At 33.3% G+C, this 25,999-nt stretch overlaps 3 protein-coding genes across 8 annotated transcripts in view; 2 read left to right on the top strand and 1 right to left on the bottom strand.

Annotated features, from left to right (window-relative positions):
- The window catches only part of LOC109858376 (5-hydroxytryptamine receptor 2A), a 34,145-nt gene extending 24,685 nt beyond the window's left edge, over positions 1-9,460 (bottom strand). The window contains exons 1-2 of one of the 2 annotated variants that reach the window (XM_020435536.1): positions 9,409-9,460; positions 7,736-8,103 (exon numbers count right to left, since the gene is read on the bottom strand). In XM_020435536.1, coding sequence (XP_020291125.1) covers positions 7,736-8,081 — 346 coding nt within the window. In that variant the 5' untranslated portion in view covers positions 8,082-8,103; positions 9,409-9,460. Of the gene's footprint in view, positions 1-7,735; positions 8,171-9,408 lie in introns of those variants that run through there. The other variant, XM_020435537.1, reaches the window with a different exon arrangement.
- Positions 9,461-12,746: 3,286 nt separating this feature from the next.
- On the top strand, positions 12,747-21,594 carry LOC109858385 (death-associated protein kinase 1-like). 3 transcript variants are annotated; one of them, XM_020435568.1, is made up of 20 exons: positions 12,747-12,933; positions 13,510-13,588; positions 13,649-13,761; positions 13,833-13,993; positions 14,060-14,180; positions 14,243-14,543; positions 14,624-14,672; positions 15,055-15,171; positions 15,251-15,523; positions 15,603-15,785; positions 15,870-15,984; positions 16,173-16,364; positions 16,496-16,737; positions 17,721-17,810; positions 18,066-18,230; positions 18,338-18,556; positions 18,620-18,799; positions 19,331-19,624; positions 19,730-20,052; positions 20,126-21,594. In XM_020435568.1, the coding sequence occupies exons 1-20, from the start codon at positions 12,891-12,893 to the stop codon at positions 20,286-20,288; spliced, it is 3,423 nt and encodes a 1,140-aa protein (XP_020291157.1). In that variant the 5' UTR covers positions 12,747-12,890; the 3' UTR covers positions 20,289-21,594. The 3 variants fall into 3 exon arrangements, with proteins under 3 accessions (XP_020291157.1, XP_020291158.1, XP_020291159.1); XM_020435569.1 differs by lacking the exon at positions 17,721-17,810; XM_020435570.1 differs by lacking the exon at positions 12,747-12,933 and having other exon boundaries at positions 13,510-13,584.
- A 67-nt stretch (positions 21,595-21,661) lies between these two features.
- LOC109858381 (tropomyosin-2-like) lies at positions 21,662-25,653 on the top strand. 3 transcript variants are annotated; one of them, XM_020435561.1, is made up of 7 exons: positions 21,662-22,119; positions 22,587-22,882; positions 23,127-23,260; positions 23,721-23,909; positions 24,829-24,904; positions 24,975-25,107; positions 25,184-25,653. In XM_020435561.1, the coding sequence occupies exons 2-7, from the start codon at positions 22,643-22,645 to the stop codon at positions 25,264-25,266; spliced, it is 855 nt and encodes a 284-aa protein (XP_020291150.1). In that variant the 5' UTR covers positions 21,662-22,119; positions 22,587-22,642; the 3' UTR covers positions 25,267-25,653. The 3 variants fall into 3 exon arrangements, with proteins under 3 accessions (XP_020291150.1, XP_020291151.1, XP_020291153.1); XM_020435562.1 differs by having other exon boundaries at positions 22,576-22,882; XM_020435564.1 differs by having other exon boundaries at positions 21,662-22,288; positions 22,590-22,882.
- Positions 25,654-25,999: the final 346 nt, after the last annotated feature.

Here is a 25,999-nt window from a genome sequence, read left to right as displayed (position 1 = left end):
ATATTCGTACAACATTCGAATGTTCAAACATTTAACCATTTTGAATACTATATTTGAATCAGAGCAAAAATTTAATTATCAAATTATTTTTTGTATTTCTCAGTGAACCAAATCTAGGCAAAAATTTGCAGCAGAATATGCAAAACAAAGGGCGGAAGAGAAGAATAAATTGGCGCTATCGATTTGCTTTGGCGCTCGAAGTACAAGTGGATGAGCCAAGATATCTCGAGTGTCAGCTTGTACACACACCCGGGTGATTTGCAATGATTCGACCTATCACATTCACACCTCGTTCCGATAAAAACTGCCGCGACAAACTCACAAGTCGATAAGCTCTGCGTTTTAAAGTATTTCTTTCTCCCTTCTACCCTTTCTATCCTCTTTTTTTCTTTGTTCCATTCTTTCATCATTCTTTCCCTCTTCTTTCTTCTTTTTTTTCTCCTCTCTCTTTCTCTCTTTTTTTCATTTTTTTTTTTCATCTCGCTTTAACAGTAATTTCTTCTCAAGAGGCCACGCAAATATATCTTACCTCATATTCACTCGAAATATCGATGTAGCATTGTTCTGTATTCAATGTAATCATTAAAAACGTGTTACATGAAATGCATTATTTTGAAACAATGCAAGAATTTACGGAAAAGTATGTTAACAGCTTGTGAAGACATTATGTTCTCTCTCTTCGTATTTCTTTTAAATGTTAAACACTTTTAAACTTCATTTAGCAAAAAGATTTCATTAATTTTATGAAAACATGTACATATGTACGCGTTATATGCATAACAACGTCATATACATATGTATAATACGTAACACGATGGAATGCAGGATTGCCATTTATAGGTCGTCCACAAGAACCGCTCCCTAATTAAACGGTCGATTATCGTCATGGACTGATTGACAATATTCCGTCGACAAGTTGATTAATTTTCACTAAAATTGTCTATTTACATAAATTAGAACATGTTGCTGTAAAATTTTAGAATTATCATTTGTAACGCATTCAAATAATTAGAGTAATACACACAAGTAGTAGTATAAAATTAACATAGCCAGACATTTCTTTCATAACGAGAGAAGTCGGGCCTGATTTAATATATTTGAGATAGAAAAAAAACCACTTTGTTTTATTGTATCAATATAAATGTTTTCATAAAATGTTAAATATTATTCAAACAATTTTACATGATATAAATAAATGCGGCTTTTTTTATTAAGTTTGTAACTTGTTACCTCAATATCTTTTTCATTAAGAAGTTTATTCAGTAAACTCACTATGCTACAAATTGCATCACATTTAGTAATTATATTTCTTGTAATGATATACATTTGCAGTTGAAATTTTATATCATTTGTCTGTATCATTTTTTTTAGATATTCCTTATTACACACAATCGCACTTTTATACATTTTATTCTTATAAAAGAGGCAACATTTTATAACGATATTTATAACGATATATTCAGTACATTGTAATGTTTTAAATAATACTGCTATTTAAATAAAAAATATACTTTTGTAAAGCTTATATACCAAGATAGTATGTATAAAAAACTGAACAACATTCAGTATAATGTGCGATAATACTAACAATATAAATAAAAAATAATACTAATAATGAAAAAATAATTAATAAATAAATAAAAATGTTTTTAAATACTTAAAATTATCAATTTCTTATTAAAATATTAAATATTTAAATATTAATTAAAATATTAAAATACTAAATATTGTTTGAAAATATAAAATTACATATATTATAATTCGACATTAATTTGTGATTTTAAATACTTTTTCTCCTAAAGCGTTGTGAGAACATCGCTTAGTCCTACGTTCACTTACGAATAGACTACTTAAATCTCTTTAGATATTCACTTAGAAGAAGCAACGTTTGAATTTGAACAGGCTAATAAGATTCTACATGCAGATTTTGCTCAAATAATGAATCTTTTAATTAACTATTTTTAAGTAGAGTTTTAAATATATTACTTAACGCGGCTCTACAATCTCTCTTTTATGTTTTGTTGCGTCGAGATGGCGAGAAAAGAATTTTATCTTTTAACATTTTCTGATATTCTCCATCTCCGCTTTGCTAAAGCTATAGGAGAAAAGTATAACGCTTGATATTTCATTCACGTTCTATTTACAACGATTCTCTTCAACGACGATAGATGAGTGACAGTAAAAAATCTGAACAATATTCGCGCAATATGCGAATTATGGATTTTGACGAATATCTTGTGTATATTTATAAAGAGATTTAGGTTTGTTTGACAATTTAACAAGTCAATAATAGATTTGAATTTCCGTTTTTTTTTTTAGTATTAATTTCTCCGTTTTCGTGAAACTCAAAATGTTTGTGAAAATAATTACTAGGTACGTTACTTACTTGTATAATCTATCTAAGATTAAATTGAGATATTTTAGTTATAGAAAGAGGAAAAAAGACAGAATATAGAGAGCGTTATAATTATATGTATGTGTATCTTCACACTAAATTCTCTGACGCGTTCTAGTTCCGTGTACTTACTATAAACACAAAGTAAATACACCTTTGGTAAAAGGCTTTTAATTAATTACGAATAATCGATACATATATCACGCGCGCACGCACACACACACACACACACACACACACACACACAGGTTACATATTACATGTAACACATTTAATTACACATTAATTACGCAAATTATCGCGTAATATCAGTCTTCAACATAAGTTTATTAGCAAAAAATTGAGAGATTCGAAAATCGATAATCTGTTTATTCTCGATTAACTTTCCAACATAAGTAGTTAATTAAAACACGTTCTCTCTCTCCTATTCTGAGAAGGAAAGCATCTTTCCTCCAATTAGTATCGATATTATCGCTATTACCGATATTAGTAGTCGCGTCAGGATGCGCCGATGGGTTCTGTGTGTAATTTTATTAAAGTGCCTCTCTCTCTAAGCGCATAATAAAGTTAAGGACACGTTTCGAAGTTCTGTTCTATCCGTAGGAGTCCACAGGATGCATAGACGTGTCTTCCCAATAGAACACTTAACAATTAACCATATTTCTCGCGTGTCCTATCTTCATAATCAGTTTAGTTAGCACGCACATGCACGTGTTAGAACCAAGTCCTGCCAGATCAGAAATCGAGTCTTATTCGTTTCTACGTTTTAAGAAATTAACAAAGAGAATTGTTCATTAAATTAAATTGAGTTTATATTTACGTATTGTTATATACATACTATAAAAAAAAAAAAATAAACATAAATTGAAGAAGCCCAACAAACCTTTATTTATATTACATAATTAAATAATTAATTGACATTTAAAAAATTTTTAAATTATAAATGTATATAATATTTGATTAGTATAAAAGTAGTATATAATATATTTTTATTTTATTTATTGTTAGTATAAAAACATTTTGTTCATATACGTATACACTAATATATTTGGTATATTTGAATTTCTCGAACTTGCTTTTTTTTTGACAGTTGTAGAACTTAAAATGCCGGATGCATAAATCTTCGAGAATATCCGACTTTAGTCACGCGTCAAGATCTCAGGATCTTTTTCCCTCCATCTTGTATCCCTCGGGAATGAAGGATATATATTTTCTCTCCAGAAGTTATCGCGTTATCTACGCTTAATCGGCCGATCTTTTTCCTAAGTTTCCAGAGAACGAATAATTATATCTAATGAATATTCCATTTAATCTGACTCCATCCCTCCGTCTTACGCTCTGCTCATTACGAATTGCTATTCCAAAATCTATTTCCTTGCTAATGAATCCTCAGTTTTGCGAATTTTTCACTCCTCACATTTGCATGATAGAAGTTCTTATCTCTCTGCGACTTTAGCTAATGTAATGAATGATAGATGGAGAAACTTTTTTCATCTATTAGTCTAATTCTTGTCATATCCCGAAATCTTTTAAAATGTTTCCGCATACATGGTACTGATAATTAATATTATTTAAAAATTATTTTTTATGCGCCGTACGAGAGAGAGAGAGAGAGAGAGAGAGAGAGAGAGAGAAATGATTTTGTATATTCACAAATAATGAACTCAGATTTCTCATGTAATCACGTGACATAATGCATGTGCAAACGAGAACGACAGTAATGGAAATAACGGTTGTGATTGACCCGTGCAGGAGTACGAATCCTTTTTTCTCTAGGGAACAGTTAGAGCGGCGAATCCCGTAAATACGTGTAAGTTATTTCTGTGCATCGATCTTCTGTTTCCCTATTTGTTTTACACCTGACGTGCTCGGCCGCCGTCTTTCTGTTGTAGGCCGCGTACTATATTTGATCTTACCCCGGCTAAATTAAGTCACGCTTTAATACAATTACGTGATGTCTTGCCGAAGAAGCGCGAATCATGATTTATATTTTGGTCATCCGTACAGAGGCGACAGATTTTTTTTTTTTTCTGTTATATCACTATCAAAACATTTCTCTATTGAACTCTAACAAAATAAAGGAATAATAAATAAGAATTTTGTATTTAAAAACAAAATGATTTACTAATTATTTCGCACGTATATATTGGACGAGTGCAAAAGTGTGTGCCCGATTCCAGTAGATATCAGGAAAGCTGTATGGTAGCGCCATTGTGATTGTTATGTGTATATAGTGCATATCTATGGAAGAGTGTCATGTTCAATATTTATTTGAGCGAAAGACTTGTATGTTTTGATCGAGCTTATGTTGTGAAAAAAAATTTTTTAAATAAGTGCAAAAAAATTGCATTATAATATTTATTGCATTATGCTTTATGAATTTCGGAAGAGTGTAAAAGTTGGAAACTGCCTGTAAAAACATTCAAGATGTCTATCAGGATTGTGCACCAGCAATTTGAATTGTTAAAAAATGATTGGTGCAAAATTAGACGTGATGATTTCAGAGAGAACTTTGATGACCAGGCCACGCCGATCATAAATGATGATATTGCGCGCAATTTAGTGCAAAACAATTAGCGCGAAATTTCAACAAAAGAGATTGCTGAAAGATTAAACATTGACAGATCAACCGCATTTCGATATTTAAAAAAGATTCGGTGCACTTTGAAGCTCGATATGTGGGTACCGCATTTGCTAACCGAAGCGAACAAATTGAATCGAGTTTCTGCAGCTGTTTCTTTGCTTGACCGATTAAATAAAGAGTCGTTTTTGGATTGACTAGTGACTGGCGATGAAAAATAGATTCTACAACAATGTTTAACGCAAACTCACTTGGAAACTAGCAGATGAACATGCAGAATCCATGGCAAAAGCCAATTTGCATACTGAGAAGGTGATGCTTACTGTTTGGCGAGATTGCAAAAGAATAATTTATTTTGAGCTGCTCTCCGTCGGCCAAACGACGGCGGATTACATTATTGATTAATAAAAAAACTTTTATATGCCAATGCTTGATTCCCGGTAAAAAATTTTTCATATATACTTATACACAAATTTTTCATATATACTTATACACAAATTTTTCATATATACTTATACACAAATTAAAATTATTACATCTAATTATGCAAATTTATATGTGCCGAATATGTCCATACAATTTATACACGAAGAATTTTTTTTTTCAAGAGAATGGCTTCAGAGATATTCCATATCAAATTACAAAGTAACTCTATTAGTATCATGTTAGATACAAAAAACTTATATAAAACTATATTTTTATTATATTTAAAAAAAATGTTTTTGATATATAAAAATCATGTATATTTATACACAAAGTAAAATTATTATATCTAATTATGCAAATTTATATGTCGAATTTATACGTCCATACAATTTTATACATGGCAAATTTTTTACCGGGTTTTTGATAAATCGGATACGAACTTTTATGTACTTGTTCAATATTTGTACGAAAATAAACACTTACAAATAAGAATTGAATAAAAGATAACCTGAGAAGAATATTTGGACAAACAACGTAGTCAATCAACGTATTGAAAATATATTTAACAGCGACGTTTTTCGCGATCGGACTTCGTTTATGGAATTAAAATGTTACACTCTTGAGAGAGCTAATTCCAGGTTGTTACATCGGATTATCATTATCGCTGCTAGTTTTCGTGAAGATAAAAAAAAAAAAAAAAAAACGTTATAGCAGTGAATGCGCTACGGGCTGGAGTTAACGTCTTACACGATCGCTCTACTCCCGATGTTTGAATATGGAAATTCGGCTATCAGTACCAACTATACTGCTGTTGCAGCTGCGAGTATCAAGTAAGCATCACTAGTTGTCTGCCATCCATTATGCAGAAGCGCGCCTCGTTTTGGCCGACAAAGAGCCTTGAGCTTCTCTGAGATACTTGCAAAGGCAAGAGCTATCCCTATCACGCGAGAAGACCGATGTGGCTAACGTCAGCGATAAATAGCGCGGATTATATACCTGTTTTCCCGGCTCCTTAAATTGTTCGTAATAACGCCTATAAGGTTTATAGTCTATATATATAAGATAGAGCGATTTTTCGCCCATCGGATAAGGTTTCTCTCACGACTCTGGCGGAATTTTGATCTTTTAATAAAAAGACGTCTCAACGACAATTAGCGTTTTGTCTTTATTCAAATTACGTAATTACTTATAAACTAATCTTTATTCAAATTACTTTGTAATTACTTCTTTAAATTGGTTAAAAAGTACAGAGACTAAAATAAATCTTTCTCTCTTTTGTTTTTTTTTTTTTTCTAATGTTTCTTTGAAAAGATTCTAGTTTTTCTATTTGTGCAAAAGTTTCTCTGTGCGAGAATATAAATAAAAAGAATAATATGAGATTTTGGCAAGATAAAATGGAACAGATGGGCGCGACATTTTATTTCAGATTGTAGAAAAATATTAGTTTCACTATGTGTGCAGCAATGCCAATAAAAATTTCACCTTTCGCCAAATCGCTCGAAATAGTGATCAGTTTGTAAATAGCACTCTCTGAATTTTATTTTATATTTTTTCTTTTTTTTCTACATTTCAATCGAGTAACATCTTAGAAGATTGAAAAATTTTATCCTTTCTCGTTCCAAAAAATGTACAAAAATAGACACAATAACGTTCGGCAGTAAATAGCCAAACATCTTTATACATTTCTTTCCTGCAATTTTTTTCTTTTTATACACTGGCCACTTGAAGTAGCGCGTTCGTAACACACATGGCAAACGTCTAACTATATTTGATTAGTAGTTTTATTTATTTTTTGCGTGAGAACACGATACTATTTATATAATATCGATTAAATATTATCACTTATAGTAGTAAGTTTTTACGCAATTTGTTTCTTTCAAAAATTGTTCAAAAGAGTAAATAGTCGTTTTGTAAGTAACATTCCTATGCTTTCCAGGTTTCTTGTTTTCTTGTGATTATATTTCTCAAATAATCAGCATTTTACACGGAAATGTTGAAACATTTCTCAAGCTTTTATTTTAGATTCGAAAATTATGAACGATAAATAACATTTTCATACGTCCTTTTTGGCGCGATTTAACTTTTCTCGTCTCTAATTAAATTGCCCAAAATCGGCACGCAACATTTTACTCAGTACGTTATGAAATTAAATGTTAACAACTTTACTGTATCTCAATGTCATAATATCAATAAATATACAAATTACTCTCTTTAAGAGTATTTTTAAATATTACTTAATGCTACACATGTATAAAGAACAATATATATTGTAATTAAGAAAATTATAAAGGCAAATTATTATTATTGCAAATTCTGTATTTTTGTGAATTTACCTCTGACAAGCGTAAGGATTCCCAGCGGCATCACCAAAATGGCAACCATGAGATCCGTAATAGCAAGACTCATTAAGAAATAATTAGTGACGTTTTGTAGTCGACGTTCCAAGGAAATCGCCAAGCAGACCAGAATGTTTCCCGCGGCCGTTCCGAGTACAAGGATAGTGGCAAGCATTGCCCACCAATTGTTGAGTTTATTAACATCGTCTTCACTGGTAGTGGGACTGGTGCTCGTTGTTTCTAGACTGATTCCGATACCGTTTGAAGTAGTAGCATTCCACAGAATCAACGAGTTCTCGTAAGAATTCGTCAAGACGACTTGCACAGTCGTTGACTTCGTCATCGCTTAGTCAAAACTACACTCACTAACATTCACACACTTTTTATAGCACTGTCCATTTGAAAACGCACCGTTTAGGATTGTTGAGGGATATTGAACTTAGATGCCTTTCTTAAAAGAAGGTTGTTGCGCAAGCTCTCCGAATAACGGTGGTATATATATATATATGTATTTCAGGATTAATAGTTGAGAATATATCAAGGGATTCGGAAATTCACGACAAAGAAGGAGAATTTACAAAGAATATATATGATTCAATTAAGAAGAACTTAATTGACTTAAAAGTCACTTAAGAAAGAATCAAAAATAATCAAATCAATAAGTTGAATAATAAATCAAGGTGAAATGTATTTCTCGCGAAATCTTAGAAAAAAACTTTCAAGAAAGTGTAAATTTAGAAAGACCAATAATACCAGAAACTTGAAACACAATATTGCGAGCGAGAATATTTAAATGTTACTATTTTCTACGATCAAACATTGCTGAAGTTAAAGTTTTTATCTTAAAAATCTAAAAAGATGATTAATTTTTGTAAGTAAGGAAAATGCGGATATATTTTTTTCAAAGAAAATCCTCTTTGAAGAGACAAGAGAGAATTCGCACTGCGTTTCCGACGAATTATGGTTATTGGTTAAAATATCATTCAGGCGCAAGATTGATCCGATATACCGAGCGAAATATATCACTGAAAAATGAGGATTATATACTCAACAGGTTACATCAGCAAGCGGATCGTTCGCGCGAGCAATTGCAATTATTATCGTAGTGGGTGCCACTTCTAACTTTTTTTGTCGCCATTAATGTGTTCTCAAATTCAATTGAGTCCACTCGATCGAATCGATAATCCCAGAAAATCTTGGATTTGAAGAAATTTTTTCTCATATCTCGATTCACTTTATTCTCTTTATCTGTTAAATAATATAAAGATATTAAATCAAGATATTGAAGAGAGAGAGAGAGAGAGAGAGAGAGAGAGAGAGAGAGAGAGAGAAAATTAATATTCCGAAACTAATAAATATTTAGAGAAATTTAGCAGAAACTTTTGTGAGAAATTCTATGAGATTCTTCGCAAGATTTCTAAAGATATAAATCAATGTGAAAAATTAAAATTCAGAGTAAAAAAGTTTAAGAATTTTTCTTTAAATGTTTCTGATATCAATAATTTAAATGAAGAAAATTTCTAAAAATATATTTCAGAAAGTTGTGGTGAGATTGGAATATAAATTGTTTGACAAATGTTTCTTCATGACGAAGAAGACAGAAAATCGCGACGATTTCAAACGCATTAGCGTTACTGATAATAAACCAGTAAAAGCGAGTGATAACTGACCTCGAAGAGGCTGATGTGCAGAGTAATACGATCCGCAAGAGTTGCTCCGCCGCGAACTACTACCCCACTGGCTTTTATTTCACTACCAGTAACCCCCCAACCGGTGGCTGGCTTGCCGGTGCTTCTCACCCCTGGCGAGGGTTTCGCGCAAGCGTCACGCTACGCGATCTGTCTACACCGGGGGACACCTGTTCGTCCTTCGTTGTCGATCCTTGCATTGGATACTTGCATTTGCATGCAGAAAAAAAATATGGATGTTCTTATAATAAATAATTGGCAATATCTCATCACGTGCGATATCGGTTTTGTCTTTTTGACATAAAAATCGGTAATTTCAAACTAATTTACCGATACCTTTCTTTCTCTCTCTCTTTCTCTGTCTTGTTAATTTTTTCTGATAGTTTTCGAACAGTATAAAAAAAGTGTCGCTAAATTAAAGTATTCTTCGTTGAGATAAAGTAAAAACATTGTTGAGATTATATTTTCAAAATTTTCACGGAGACATTTTTTCATGTAACCTGAGAGCAGTAAATTTTAGTGGCGACCGCGCGCGCTTGAATAACGGATTCTATCAAGAACAGTTTTCAACATGAAAAAAGACTGCTGAAGAGTGACATTGCAACGCTTTTTTTAACAGCACTAGAGAATATTGTATATCTTGTATGCGAAATGTAATACATGTGTATGTATGTTTTCCTACAATTGTAAGTATTATGACTCGAAATAGCTTTAGTCAACTAATCTCAACAACTTGCAGTAATTGAAAAATTCATATTAAATTTGATTAAAATATCAATTGTATTGTAAAAGCAGAAAAACATTTTAAATTTAATCTGCGGAATGATTACAAGAATTGAAATTTATTACTGAAACAAAATACAAATTACTTATAATCTACTGATTGTCATAAAAAAACTGATAAGATTCAATCAAAATAATATATATATATATATACAGTTAAGATAATATATAGTTAAAACACACACACACACACACAAGATGACAAGTTATAAATTCAATTGGAACAATTTTTAACAATAACAAGTTATGTATATAAGTTTTCTTGTGTTTTTATTTTAAACTGTATATTCAAAATATATAAACAAACAATTAATTAATTAATTAAAACAGAAAATTAGAATTTGTGCAAATAAGTTTATATATACTGAATTGTATAGATTAAATTTAAGTACGATGTATGTACATATTTGTTCTCTACATATCTTTTTTTTTTTAATCTACAAAAAATAAATGTTTTACACACATTTTCACACACAAACGTACTTATCAAGTTATAATTATAAGCTCTTTATGTACATTTTACGCGCGCATATTTAATTTTTGCAAAAAAGTAAAGCTAATCCTATTATTTTATTTCAGTTATATTCGAGAATTCGAGAATGCGTATATGTAAAAAATAGCGGCAGATATTAAAAAAGGAATTATGCGAAATTTTGTTCACGCCGTTTTATATTCCAAATGTGGTTTGCATACTATTTATGTTTTCGAAATTTTTATAGCTTTGTTCACGGCATTAAAGTTATATTACCGTTATTTCTGTAATATTATCTGTTTTTTCAATACATAAAAGCGCGTATTTTAAAATAGTTGAAACAAATAGATAACAAATCATAAATTGCGTTAATATACATTAGTATAACATAAAACCGAATTTCTTAGATTTTTTTAAATCCAAACTGACTTATATTGTCCTGATTATTTAAATATCGATTTACTAACGCTGAAAGTGCACAAAGATATCATGAGAAGCGAATACTTATCAGAATGATAAGTTTGTTACAATATGATTAACCACAAATAAGTATTTTTGTAAAAAACATCTCTTGGTACAAGAGATTTTCATATTAACAATAATATAACAATTATATAGTTACAAAGATTGTGATAAAAGGGATGATTTATCGCACTCTTAGATGAATGTTTTGTATTTACGGCGTGATTAAAAAATATAGCGCACATAAACATGTTTAAACTTTCAGTACCAGATATGGGGTCTTCGAGACTCACCTAAAAGTTTTAAAGCTGTCTCTACTAGGTATTAATTTAGCGCGACGTCTGAAGGCCATGAAAAAAAACTTTAGGATCTTAAACAATAGTGAAGGTCATTGGAGAGACTCAAGTCTGGACAAAACGTTGGCATTTTGAAAATTAAGTAAATTTTTTTTCAGTTTGAGCACTTCTAATATATTAAAAAAATTGTTGTTTTTTTCATAATTTTATCAAAATATGTGTACATTTATAGCGATTTATTGGATCGTGGCGCGCAGAAACGTTTCAAACGTTTCTTTGAAACTACTAGAGGTTTTCTCAATTTTTTTTTTTTTTTTTTTTTTTTTTTTTTTCAGTTTTATTCAAAAACTAACTCGTCGACTCGATTCCGATTTCAAATTTCAACCGATTTTTTTTTTTTTTTTTTTGATCGACGCAGGATTGTTTTAACTTTTCTATTAAAAAAAAAAAAAAATATGTCTAAATATTGATTTATGGCTAAAACATTGCATGTCAAAGTTAGGAAAAATGCATTCTTCAAAGAACATCCCAAACAACCCATTGTGAAAATGTTTTTAATTTTACAATTTTTAGAAAACACTTTTGTCCTTGAAAGTACAAACGAATCTATACAAAACTGCGTTAGAATTTTGTAAAAATCTTATATATACACAAAAAGTTATGAATTGTTAACCAAAAAGCCTTTTTTTTCGAGAAAAAAATTGTCTCAGATTTTTTTTTTTCTTTGAACGCTTATATCTTCAAAACTACCGGAGAGTTTTTCAATCTGTTTTTTTTGATCGACGCAGAATTGTTCAAAAAACCTTTCGATTTAAAAAAAGAAAAACTCTATTGATTTTTTTGCGGAGATATTCCAACTTAAAGTCGCGTGGATCTCACAGATCCAGTCTGGACAACTCGTAGGTCAGTTTTTTATGTCTAGCACTGAAGAGTCAACACTTTACAATCAAAGCCGTTAAAATATCAGAGTTTAAAAAAGCAATTAGGTAATTCGCAAATTTACTACGCGATTCTCTCAGTGATGGGACCAGCTCGAGTCTGCAGTATATGTCGGTAATACCGATACAGCGCGGAATAGAACCACACGCTATGAATGGAGCATCGAAAAGAACCGTAGATATGCGTATACATATCGTGCTTGCCGCCAAATTGCTCGTGGATGTGGCTACGTAGTTACCAATGTGCATCACCATGAACACAGCGCTGGCGAAAAAGGCGGAGTAACGATAACAGCTAAACCGGAGCCGTGGCTGCTCTCAGTCATATAGTCACTGCTGGTAGCGAGATGGCGTTTCGCGCAACATTACAAGACCCACAAGACAAGCATATTGATTGTGTGTGTAGGATAGCCGGCATGGGTGAAGGTCATCAGATGTCACACAATTTTCGTAACGGCTCTTCGCGAAACTCAAAGCTGTTCGAATAGTTCGAACGATGAACAGGATCAGGAGATGATGCCGGACACGTCTCGCCAGCTGGAAACGCTTAGCGACAGTAAGAAATCGGTTTGACTTTGCGTTCATTGCGCATTGCTGCGCATTTCTGTAGCTACAAAATTTTGCCCCTTTACGTTAGAAATTTATGTTATTGAGATTTTATAAATTCTGATGCTCTGTTGTAGAATTTAAACTTATAACTTAATTTATAAAAGAGATATCTAAAATAATTGTATATTCAGCAAATTTATTTATTATTTTCAAGTGACTTACAATGCAATACATATGTTATTTGGATTACATTGCTTCAATTGCTACAATATTGAAGACAGTACACATACAATCTTTATTCCAAGAAATGATTTAACAGAGCTTCTTTATAATTATATTTAAGTTTTTTCATTGCTCAAATCATAGAATATATTTATGTGCATTTCTATTAATGTTTATATACAACATTTGCTACATTAAATATACATATATATAAATATTTTATTCAGTTAATTATTTTTAAATATTTAACAATGAAAAATATTTTAATTTTGTACCATAAAGTAATGCACACATTGTCATTGTCTGAACATATTTGTTTAAAACCTATGCAAGGTTTATCAATTTTATGTTTGTTATTTAGGTCCTGATTGGAGTACTTTAATGGAGGTCCACCATGAACCAATTGAAAAAAACTATCAACTACTTGAAGAAATTGGCAAGCAAGTATTATTTGTAATTTTCGACAGTGTGTCTCAATATTTATATATTGAAAATTACAGGGGTCAATTTGCTATTGTACGGAAATGCAGGGAGATGAAAACTGGAATACTATACGCTGCAAAAATAATGAGGAAGAGAAGAGTTGCCAGAGGTGTGGCTGCTGCTGATATTGGTATGAATTTTATTACGATAATACTATACATTGTAAAAACATATTTATTTTTGCATAAACTTTATTTTTAGCAAGAGAAGCTGGTCTTTTGGCTCAATTAAGACATCCTAACATTGTTTCTTTATACAAAGTGATAGACACAGGAACAACAGTGGTGCTTCTTCTAGAATTGATTACAGGAGGTGAATTATTCCATTGGACTCCGTCTGGTGAAACAGAAGCTGCTCATGTGGTAAATTATATATTGTAATAATGATGGATACTCTTCTATAATTTTTACATACAAATCTTTTTCAAGGTACGTCAAGTTTTAATGGCACTTAGTCACTTACATTCCCATCAAGTTGCTCATCTGGATATTAAACCTGAGAATATTCTATTGTCGACCCCACCACCGATGCCTAGCATTAAGCTGATAGGTAATGTCTGTAATATTATACGATACACATTCATTGATATTAAATATCGTTGTCTGTAACAGATTTAGGTCTATCGCATCGACTGGTACCTGGTTCAGAACATAGAGCACTATTTGGCACACCTGAATTTGTGGCACCAGAAATTGTGAATTATGAACCACTCAGTCTTGGAACCGATCTTTGGGCTGTTGGTGTTTTAACATATATTCTTTTGAGTGGAGCTTCACCATTTTTAGGCGAGGATAAGCAAGAAACATATGCAAATGTTGCTGCTTGCCAATATCAATTTGACAATGAATTTTTCAGTAATGTGTCTGAAATTGCCAAAGATTTTATACGGTCCTTGTTGATCAAGGATCCAAAGTAAGTTGTAATAAAAGTAAAAATTGAATTTGTGTTTTTATAAAAAGAAAAGAAAACAAATTTAATTCTCTATTTTCTAGGGAAAGAGGAAACGCTGAATCGTGCCTTAAGCATCCTTGGATTCTTATGGTGTGAAAACTCACATAGTCTATTAACATTTATGATTTATTGTAATTTTGTTTCGCTCATATTGATATTAATTTTGCGCATTCTTTTCTTTTGATCAATTTTTATCTCGAAATGACATTAAGTAATTTTTTTTGTACAAAGTTACACGTCGTTACACACACACACACACGTGCGCACACACATCAGAATTATTTTTATACATAATATATGTTACAAAATCAAAACAACAATATGTCAATGTTTTTTCTTTATTCTACGTGTAGAACACCTTGCTAGAAAGTTCTTAATATTAAGTGTGTTACGCCACGATATAAAAATAATCAATTAAAAATGTTTGTAGGGATATGTTGTGTCGACGAAAACTTTATTCTCTTTTGTACAGGAATCTGAAGCTCCTCAGGGTCTTGGTGGAGCAATGATCAGTGCTGTGAGGCGTGGCTGTGTTGAGACTGTCTCTCAATTATTGTTGCAGGGTGCTCCATTAAATGTGAAAGACTCTGTGAGGCATCTTTTATTCAAATTTTGCCAATATATTGAAAGATATTTCATGGATAAAATAGTAACGCGTTATTGTTCAGAAAGAAGATACTCTTTTGCATATTGCTTGTGAGATTGGCGATGAGGCAATGACGACATTGCTGATAGAAAATGGAATTGATCTGGATATCCCGAACAAACAAGGACTCACGGCGTTACACGTGGCTGCTCGACACGGGCACATTAATCTGGTCAGACTTTTGTGCCTTGGTGGTTGCGACGTTGATAAAACAAATCGAGGAATTCGAGCGGACGTTACCGCGATTAAGTATGGACATCCAGATATTGCAAGTTTATTAGATAAACTACGAAATGTAAGTTCTTTTATATTATTATAGTGTTTTTTTTTTTTAGAAATTGTAGCCAAAACTGTGTTTGAAAACTTGTTTTCAGCCAAATCAGCGCGAAAACTATATTCGTCAGCTGCAACCTACACACAGACCGATAGACCGGCTACATATAAGACTACTTGGACATTGTGCGTCCGGGAAATCGTCATTAATCAATTCATTGAAGTCAGGAATATTTAGTTTTGGTTTCTTCCGAAGGTCGAGGAGCCAGAATTATAGCACGAAGGTATGTTATGTATTAATATACGCGCGAGACACGTAAAATATATGATATATAAGTAAATAATAATAACGTTATTAATGTTTATAGAGAGAACCAAGTATCGAACTTGACGTGACGAGTAAACACGGTTCTCTGAGTTTCGAATACAGCGACAATGAGTATGAAGGTACTCAAGGCGTGGAGTGGAGTCGTGGTAACGTAGGTGAGCAAACTACTACTTCAATAAAATTATAAAACAATATCCGATAATACGTGAAAATTTTTGTAACATATAACATGAATACAATATGTGTTATCTCTCAATTAGCATCAATTATTAATATATAATATATTTATATGTAATATATTAATATATAATATATTTAAGAGTATATTATTCTCACTAATCAGGTGGCGAATGTGTTTTCTGGGAATTGTGTGGACGAGAAGAATTTTTGGCGTCTTATCACTATGTACTTACGTTCCAGCAACCAGCGGTGCATCTTATTACAGTTAGTCTGAGAGAGCCATTGACCGTTCAGCTTCAACAGATAAAATTTTGGCTGCAATTTATCTTGGATCGTATTAATCCGAGTAATGTTGGTGAGTCACGATTGCATCTGAAACTTTTTTTGTGTGTCATAATTAATTTCGTGTCATTGTGATTAATTTTTCTCACGAGAGTAAATAACAATTCTGAGATTTGCGATTGCTTTTTTTTTTCTTTATTGAAGGATTTGGCGGCAAGTGCAACGATATAAAAGTAATCTTAGTCGGCACTTATGCGCCGGAACCTTTAGTTCCAAATTCTAACGGTGGCAATCTACTCGCACCGCTCTTACCATTTTTAAAAGATTTTACATCGATTTTGGGGGAAGAGCCTCAAATGGTAGCACTGGATGCAACTAATCCTTCTAGTCCCGGCCTCAAAGTCCTCAGATCTTATTTAAATAATGCAAGGATGGAATTTCTCGAGGTGAAGCGATTATATTTTCTGTACAGAAATATGAAGATATACTTTTCATATAATTCATCTGTAATGTTAGAAGAGATTTATACTTTCTCATCGTTCAATATTGATTGTGTGAACGATTTTATTTAATTGGCACAAGCAATCTTTCTCTCATTTAACATATTTTAATCTCGATGATAGAATTTGCAATCTCTTCTAATTTTAATATTCATCTGTATCGGATATTACACATTAAGTTTTAATTTACTCTCAAATATCAGTAAAATGCATGATATCAATATGCTTGATACTAAATATACGAGCAGAACCGTTGTGCAACTTATTTTAACACGAGCAAAATCGTGACTAACGCAATATTGTGTATAAATAATTCCCTTAAAAAAAATTCATGTACATATTAATTCACTATATATGTATACAGAGCACACACCCATGTGTATATAAAATAAATGTACCTAAGCATTATTCCTCTCCTTTGTGAAACGGTTCTGGTCAATCATGGACTATCTTGTTACGCTGTTGTCTGTATAATTCATTCATCATTCTCAAAATTTGCAGTGTCGATATGCTATGTGGGATCGAGCATTGACTCATAAAACAAGAGTCAACGCGACGATATCCACGACTTTCCTCTCATCATCCATGATGCATGGTTGATTTAATATGTATACAAATAATTGAAAGTATCATTGAGAGTATCTTATTGTGTGTCTTATGACTCTCGACGACATTCAATCATTTGCAATATGTTTGATTGATTATAAGCGCACCTTTTCCTACAAACATCCGATATCATATTTTATATATATATATATACTGTGCGTGTGTGCGTACGTGTGTGTGTGCGCGCGCGCGTGTGCGTGTGCGTGTGTGTGTGTGTGTATCACACCAAATCAGATTTATTAAGAACATATGTTTTAGTTGCTGGTTATTTGGCCATTAATGTTTATTAACATCAGCCTTAATGCATGCAATGCATGATGTAGGATGGACCGGAAGTTGCAGAAAGTATTCTCCGACGTGACGCGCCGCGTGCTGCGGCTACGTACGTGCCCCTGGCGAATCTTGATAAACAGGTCGAGATACTTCTCAATTCCTTTAAATAACTGAGTGATGTTTATAAAACTGAAATTTGTACTTTGGTTCAATAGTTGCACTAATGCTTACTCCCATATATACATACATGCACTTATTATCAGATTTAAAGAAAAAAAAAAAAAATAAAGAAAAAAGAGACTTCTTCTCTCTTTCTCTTGTATATATTTTCTGCATCAATGTGATATCCAGATAGAGCACAATTCTGTTACTATGGATATAATGACGTATTATAGAGCGCCTTAGTTTGGACCGGCCTTGCTGAAGCGTGGAGATCGTACGTGCAATCGTTGGAAGTGCCTCCGTTAATGCTTACGCAGGAGGAATTTTTGGATGAAGTTCGTAAGATCAATCCTCTGGTTTGTATGGAACATTGCAGACATCTTGGATTGCAATTACAGGTTTGCAGTTTACAAGCTTAGATATTAATTTATGAGACACACATTTGTGATATATATATATATATATATAGGATAGTTTTATCAGACTAATATGTGTTGCATTGCAGAATTTGGGGGAATGTATTCTTTTGCCAGGAAACTTGATAGTACTTAGTCCCGAATGGTTCTGGCAGGATGTGTTGAATTGGCAACTGAGTCCCGATCAGAGAGGACGATTGGGTGGTCGAACCACCGGTGTGTACACTTTAGAAGATTTTCAAGCGCGTTGTCCCTGTCCTGCTGCTCAAGCTTTGCAAGCGTTACAAGCGGTCAATTTGTGCGTTCCGGTAAGTTCAGCAATGAGAAATTTGATTGATTATTCGTTTGGGATATATCACATTTTGTTTTAGTGCGAGGTGGATGACGACGAGGTGGAGTACGAAATACCGTGTTTAAATCTCGTGGAACGTCTTCCTGGTTTATGGGAACCGTGGAAACCATGTTCAACCGCGTTGCCTCACGCTGGTTTACGTCTTTGTCCAGAAGAGGCGCCTTTGTATCACTTGACTGCAATATTTACGCATTTACAGGTAATATATACTAAAAAGAAGATAATACCCAGATAACCAAATCTGTCAAAACAGATTTTGCCAAATTGCTTGTTACAAATTTTATTATCAGAAGACATCAAATATGATGCAGCGTTTGTTTTGTCTGGCAATATTGCAAAATTGCTAGCAAAAATATATTCAAGCTTGTTGACAAAACATAACAGCAACTTGCTGGCAAAAACCAAGCAAAGCTGTGTCGTGTTGCGCAGATCTTGCTTCATATTTGGCGTCAATTTGGTCTCAGACCAAAATATGTCAAGCTTTCAATATGTATCAAGCTTTGTGCTCGGTTTTTGCTAGCAATTTTCTGTTACTTTTTGTCGACAAGCTTTGGCAACAAAATCGAAGCCTAATGCGGACACAATTGATGCCAATTTGCTGAGTATTTTTGCTTAAAATTGCTGACAATTTGTCAGCAAATTGCGAACAAATTGTTTACTGGGTATATATATATATATATATAAAATGAAGTAAAAAATAAAGATAAGAGAAATATTAAACTTCGCACAGGCACAATTGAGAAAAGTCACTCAGTCGTGGGATCCGACAAATTCAGACTTGTATCAGTGGTGGCGAGGATCGAAGCTATGTCTCGGACCTTGCGAAAGTATAATCACGTTCGAGGAAGAAGAACACAGTTGCGTGGAAATTCAGATTCGTGGACCGCGCGGTACCAGTGCACAGTGCTTCGCTCTTCTAAGCGTGATCTTAGATACAATGGATGCCACCATTGAATTAGTCGCACCTGGAATGTTACTAGAGAGGCATTGGCTAAGTCCTAGCCAACTTCGAGAATATGACGAAGTACAGATAAAATGCACACACACACAATAATATATTTATATTATTTACAATTAAAGAATTTGTAAAGATTGGATTATGTACTTTTTTGTCAATACGTTTGTATAGGTTGTTCATTCATGGGCACCGGCCACCGTCATATCGGCTTTAATCGACAAAGGCCTCGAAGAAGCGACTCTTAAGAATCCATTGAATGAACGTCAAGAAACCGTATGGGAGATAGTCGGTTGCGGACTGCCTCTAATGGAAAATTACGTTCTCGGACCGAAACAACCTGTGAAATACATAAAACCCGCCGTACAGCGGCGATTGGCGCAAATGCTTGATCCACCCGATCATCACGGAAGAGATTGGTGTTTGCTCGCCGTGAGGCTTGGTTTAGGGGATCGTGTCGCTCAGTTGGATAGCACAGTGGACAGCCCAACTTTGAGGTAGATATTTACTCTTGAGATACGCAACGATTTTGCAACATAATGCACTTATTTTGACATGTTTCTGACATAGACTGCTGAACTGCGCGGGTGCAGAATGCACCGTTGGCTCATTGGTACAACAACTGCGTGCCCTCGATCGCGATGACGCTGTTCATCTGTTGCTCACGTACACGCCAGTTTACGTGTTGACGATGTCGATCGACTCTGAAACAGGGTCTAATCTTTCTAGATGACGATGCTGCTCTTATCAATGGCGCATTAGCACCTAAGTCTTTTTCTCTTGAAACGCCACGCGTTTGATAGCACTGTCTTTCTATCTCCGCCCAAATGTAAATTGTTAATTTATTAAGTATGTGTATATCGTGATATTTAACTTTGTCGATTGTGTGTCGCACTTCGAAATGAGTGATATATGAGAAATTTCTTACTATTTTTGTTTGCGTGCTGTTTTTATATCTTTTTTCGTTCAAGTTATTTTTTTTTATATTTTTTTTTTATTTTGTACTTACCAACTTGTGTAGGCATTTGTTGAACCGCATATTTACATATCAATATCTGCGGTGTGATTGTTAAATGGACATCTCTCTCGATTATCTTATGTTTATTTTTACTTTTAATTTGTTACTTAAGTAGATTTGCATTACTTAATTCTGTATTTTTTATTTCTTGATAATTGAGATCTGTGTGGTTGATACACTATATACTAGTATTATTTTTCGTTTTTTGTTTTGTTATATATATAAAGCTGTTGTGCCAGGGAAGTAATGCATTTACATATTATAATGCGATTTGATATCGATATTGTTTCGAACGCTTTTCTTGATACGCTGATATGATCTTGATATACATATATATACACGCAAACACACACGTACACGCACGCGCACACACGCGCGCGTACATACATACGTACATACATACATGTATTACATCTTGCCAAAACTCTGTGTCAATATATGCATCGCTTTTTCAAAACTTCGAAATATTTACGAAGCATATGCGCAAAAAATGAAATGTTTGCACAGTTTGTTACTTTCGAATATCTTGTACGCTTGACGACTCAAAAACTACGTATTTCTAAACTTACGTACTACATTGTACGTTTTCGTCATATATACATATATATATATATAATGTGCAAAAGTGATAAAAGAGTAAGTACTTACTATATTTGAAGGGAGAAACTGTTGATATAACAAAATAATCCTTTTTGAGATACGATTGGATTTTATTACTTTTTAACAACTGCGTTTATAATTGTGTAAAAATCTGCTTATGAATCTATGTACTTATAAATCGATCAAAACAAATTGATCTTGTGCGCAATACGCGCGTGTAAACGGTTAAGAAGTATTTATTATTATTACTACTAAAGTCATTCATCGAAACATTTGTAGAATTTTACTTGCGTAGCTCTCTCTTGTTACACACGGCATCTCGTAGTGTAGTAGTTTACACGAAGAAGTTTAATGTGTCACAACCTGAGACTATTGTAAAAAAAATAAATCGATAAAATTATTAAATATATCTTTGACTAGATTTAATCGTCTTTATTATTATTTGTTTTTTTTTTCTAATATATATATACACACACACACAAATACTGCGTGACGTCAGTCAACTCGCTCTAAGAAGTTGTGGTCAGCGGGAAGATTCAAGTTATGTTGTCAAATAATAGCGACTTGTAACGTGTGTCAAGTGAGAGTTCACTGATAAGAGGATTAATTGAGCTGAGCTTGTTTACAACACACAAAGAGTTGATTACACGGAAAACAATAGAAAACGCGAGATTCTTTTCGGAGACCGAGAATAGCATGGGAACGGCGGATATCGCGTTTCATTAGGCGGGCGTTGCGATGAAAGAGAACCGGTGGAGGACTCGGAGGGCTAGGTTTCGGGACAACGGCCAAAGTCCCAAAGCAATTATAGAATTGGATACGATCGAGGGGAGTTCGAGAAGGTGGCCGGCCACCGCGATCGATCAGTTTCGTTTTATTTTAGCTTAGCTGTCGAAGGCATCCGGTTGAAGGCATTCTCTCGGCGGATCTCATCGTCACGATCGCAGTGAGTGTATTGTCCCCTTTAGTAGGAATTTCTCTGCGCGTCAAACAGTTGTTTGCTTTACGCAATCCATTAGTCGCAATTGCGACACGCGATTGTGTTGTAAAGTTTTCTCTAAAGTATAAAAGATTATATCGAAAGCGTTTAAATGACGAATTGAAACCCTTGACGGGTGAGTATATATAGTAACAGTTCTTGATTACATTATCATCTCACTTGACACACGTCTGACGTCTTTATCTCAATGTATATTTATTGATTTAAAAAATACATATAAATAATAAAATTATAAAACAATAAGAAATTATTATGCAATGTTGTTGGAATTAAAAGTTAAGGAAGAATGTAATGTAGGTTTTCTTTTAAAAAATTTTATTTTTATTATAACTATAGACTACGCGCGCACAAGATTTATAAATTTGTAAATTCCGAGTTCACTCTATATTTTTTCACTTCAAGTTGCATTGTAGTAGCTTCGCAAGACCGATCAAGAGTAAAGAAAAGAGATTTCCGAGCGAAATTCACGATGGAAGCGATTAAAAAGAAAATTGCGGCGTTGAAGATGGAAATGGACGCCGCTAATGAAAAGGTTGAAGTGAACGAGACGAAAGCAAAACAGGAAGATATAAGAGCCGACAGGCTAAACGACGATCTTAGGGATCTGCAAAAACGACTGATACAATTGGAACGCGATTATACCGTCACCAAAGCTAATCTGGAGCAATCGACGGCTGATCTAGAGCAGTGCGAAAAATCTTGGTCCAAAGTGCGTATTAATATTATAAAACACCTTTATACATATATATAATTTCTTTGTAATACAAATTATATATTTTCTTAAACAATATAGTAATCTTTCTGTAAAAGAGACGTAAACAATTACGTGAGGAAGCTGGAACAATCCGTAGCAATCAAAACGTCTCGCGCGCGCGTATAAATACAATGTTTAAAATATCTATTCAAAGAAACTATATATGTTTGTTTGTGCTAATTATATAATTTGCTAATAGGCCGAACAAGACCGTACTGTTCTGACCAAGAAAGTGCAAGAAATCGAAGCAACTCTTACGAAAAAGGAAGAATTACGTCTTACTGCTCAACTCAAATTAGCACGTGCGACCGAACTCGCGGATGACGCTCAAAGGTCCATAAATTTATTAAGCGTTTTAAACTAAAAAAAAAAAAAAAAAAATGATACGGAACTTTTAAGAGCCAAGCGCTGGATAAACATGCAAAAGTATTTTTTTTAATAAATATAGATTTTTGAGATGCAAAATGCACATATTAAGCATCCGATGTTTATAAGTTTTTGAATTAAAATTAATTTGAACAAGTACGCGTGTGTATTAATTTGCATTTTAAAAATACTTTTCGCGTACGTTCATATCCAACGGTCGGTATATCTCTTAAAGACCGTGTTATTATTTCTCTTTTTTAGTTGCAAACCATCAGAGTTGTATTTTGATTATTTTTGTCATTTATATTACCTTTTAATTTCAAATAATTTTTAAAAATCTTGAACTCTTCTTCGTCATCGTTACAAAGTAAAACGCAACTGTAAGATATATTAGCGTTGAAATTTTGTAATTTTCCGTCACGCGCAGAATGTGCAACGTTTTGACGGAAAGAAGTCGATTGGACGAGGAACGCATGGAAAAATTGATGTCGGAGCTAAAAGACGCGAGATTAATCGCCGAGGACGCGGATTCGAAATCCGACGAAATAGCCAGAAAATTGCAGTTTGTGGAAGAGGAGTTAGAAGCTGCCGAAGAGAGAGTAAAAACTAGCGAAGCGTATGTGTATATTGATTTAAAAGTTTATAAGTAGTTTATATAGGCCACTAGAGAGATAAGTTTTGCAATATAGCTCTATTTAAATCAATCGTTCAAAATAATCTTCGTTACAATTTCGTTCGAATAAACCAATCATCATTAAAGACTGTGCTGTCACCTTTCTTCCGGCTGATCTGCGTACGCTTGGTCTTATTGCTGCTAAGAAATTCCTCGTCGCTTATTAAATTTCCGTCCTTTTAATTTTTTTTATTTTACGTGATCGTAATAATAAAACCAAGTTTTGTCACCCGTAACAAATTTGTTTAGATACGTCGGAGCTTCGTTTTTATAAATCTTTTAACATTTTCTTCATCAAATCACTCTACGCCTTTTTGCTCTTTTCTGAGTCAATGAAAGACTCAAAAGTGTAAAAACATTTAAATGTTCATCAAGAATTTTATGAACACTTGGCGCACCGATCTTCAGTCCGACGATAAGTTTTTCGCTTTTGCAAATAGACTCGCTATCTTATTGACGACAGATGAGTCTGTCCTGAGTACGACATCTGTACAAAAAATGTCCACATTGAGACTCTCGGCATCTCAACGGAATCTCTATAGTTGTTTTATAAGAACATTGAGCTGAAACAGTTTTTAGTTTGCTCGTATATTCGTCAATCCTTTTGTCAAAATCATTAAATACTTAATATCAGAATTTCGTGCCTCAACCGGTACTGACAAGATTCAAATGTTCGCTGTTTATTTCTTGGCTCAGATTAATCGAACTTACACGTGATTTTTTCACTATTGAGATGTAATAATATAACTTTAAGATTCTATGCTGCAAATAACTGACATATTGCAAAACTTATTAAGTAACTTATGTAAAATTATATGTTTCTCATATAAAACTCATATGGTACACTTTTTTTTTTTTATAGCAAAATTGTGGAACGTGAGGACGAACTCTTCATTGTACAGAACATCGTCAAATCCCTCGAAGTGTCCGAAGAAAAAGTATGTCGTGTCGCGCTAACAAATGTTATTTGGCATTTGTATCGCTTAAACAATTGCTCTTCAATTTCAGGCGAATCAACGAGTAGAGGATTTTAAACTGCAGCTTAAATCTTTGAAAAAGAAATTGAAAGAGGCAGAGAAACGCGCGATCCATGCAGAAAGAACGGTCAAGACGCTGTTAAAGGAAGTAGATACGAAAGAAGGTGAGAACTCTCGCTTAAGCGTGTCGAGAAAACGGAGAAAAATTGTGATTTTTGAAATCGCGGCTTGTTCTTTCAGACGAACTCAGAGAAGAGAAGGAAAAGTATAAGGCGGTCTGCGACGACATGGATGCAACGTTTGCCGAAATGACAGGATATTAAAGTCCCGCAAACGGACTGTCGATTTGAATTCTCGCCGCTGCTCCTAACGCTTCTTTCCGCTTATTTGCTATCGTCTATACGAACTTTGTTTATTTGATTCACAGTGCTTAGATGCCGCACATTGTTGATCGATTTGTATAAAGCGCTACATTAGAAATAACTCGCTTCACGCAACAATCTCCTTGACGGACACGGCATGCGTTTGCTATTATAATCGCTTTGCTTTGTTTAACACATCTTGCCAAGATCGACCGTCAATTAAGCGGTTTAATGATTGTCTGTCGCGTCGATCAAAGATTAATAACGACGATTTTGTTTATTTTTTTTCTTTCAGAGGCGTTGGGGAAACCGTGTCGTCTGCTAAGCGCGAACAAGACCACACAATATCGCGCCGTCCTTTTTATTCTGTGTACTGTAAAATCTGTATTTTCAATAAATGCTACTAGAAATTTTCTTGCGATTTGTCATTTCTCATGTTTTTGTGTGTTACCGGAAATGATAAAAATAAATAATAAGAATAAAAATAAATAATAAGAAAATATATGTGTGAAAAATAGTTTATCTGATTTATTTTCCGAAGTTACTATTTTTTTTCCTAAAACTTTTATGAAATTTTCTTATAGTGTATTAAAAATATTATTTAAAATAGATTTTAAAATAAATACGAAGTACGTGCGAACAAATAAAAAAATTACATTGCAATACCTGCCGCATAATAAAAATATTATTACAA

The sequence above is a fragment of the Pseudomyrmex gracilis genome, unplaced genomic scaffold (genome assembly GCF_002006095.1).
Source record: "Pseudomyrmex gracilis isolate BER0280 unplaced genomic scaffold, ASM200609v1 scaffold_201, whole genome shotgun sequence".
Taxonomy (NCBI): Eukaryota; Metazoa; Arthropoda; class Insecta; order Hymenoptera; family Formicidae; genus Pseudomyrmex; species Pseudomyrmex gracilis.
This window is presented reverse-complemented; position numbering and strand designations above follow the sequence as displayed.

Excerpts from the sequence above, each read along its gene's own strand:
- LOC109858385 (XM_020435568.1), top strand. The coding sequence starts at position 12,891 with ATGATGCCGGACACGTCTCGCCAGCTGGAAACGCTTAGCGACA. Across the intron at positions 13,762-13,832 it reads TGTGGCTGCTGCTGATATTG|CAAGAGAAGCTGGTCTTTTG; the intron begins GTATGAATTTTA and ends CTTTATTTTTAG. Across the intron at positions 18,800-19,330 it reads CAATATTTACGCATTTACAG|GCACAATTGAGAAAAGTCAC; the intron begins GTAATATATACT and ends AACTTCGCACAG.
- LOC109858381 (XM_020435561.1), top strand. The coding sequence starts at position 22,643 with ATGGAAGCGATTAAAAAGAAAATTGCGGCGTTGAAGATGGAAATGGAC. Across the intron at positions 24,905-24,974 it reads TCGAAGTGTCCGAAGAAAAA|GCGAATCAACGAGTAGAGGA; the intron begins GTATGTCGTGTC and ends CTTCAATTTCAG. Across the intron at positions 25,108-25,183 it reads GGAAGTAGATACGAAAGAAG|ACGAACTCAGAGAAGAGAAG; the intron begins GTGAGAACTCTC and ends TTGTTCTTTCAG.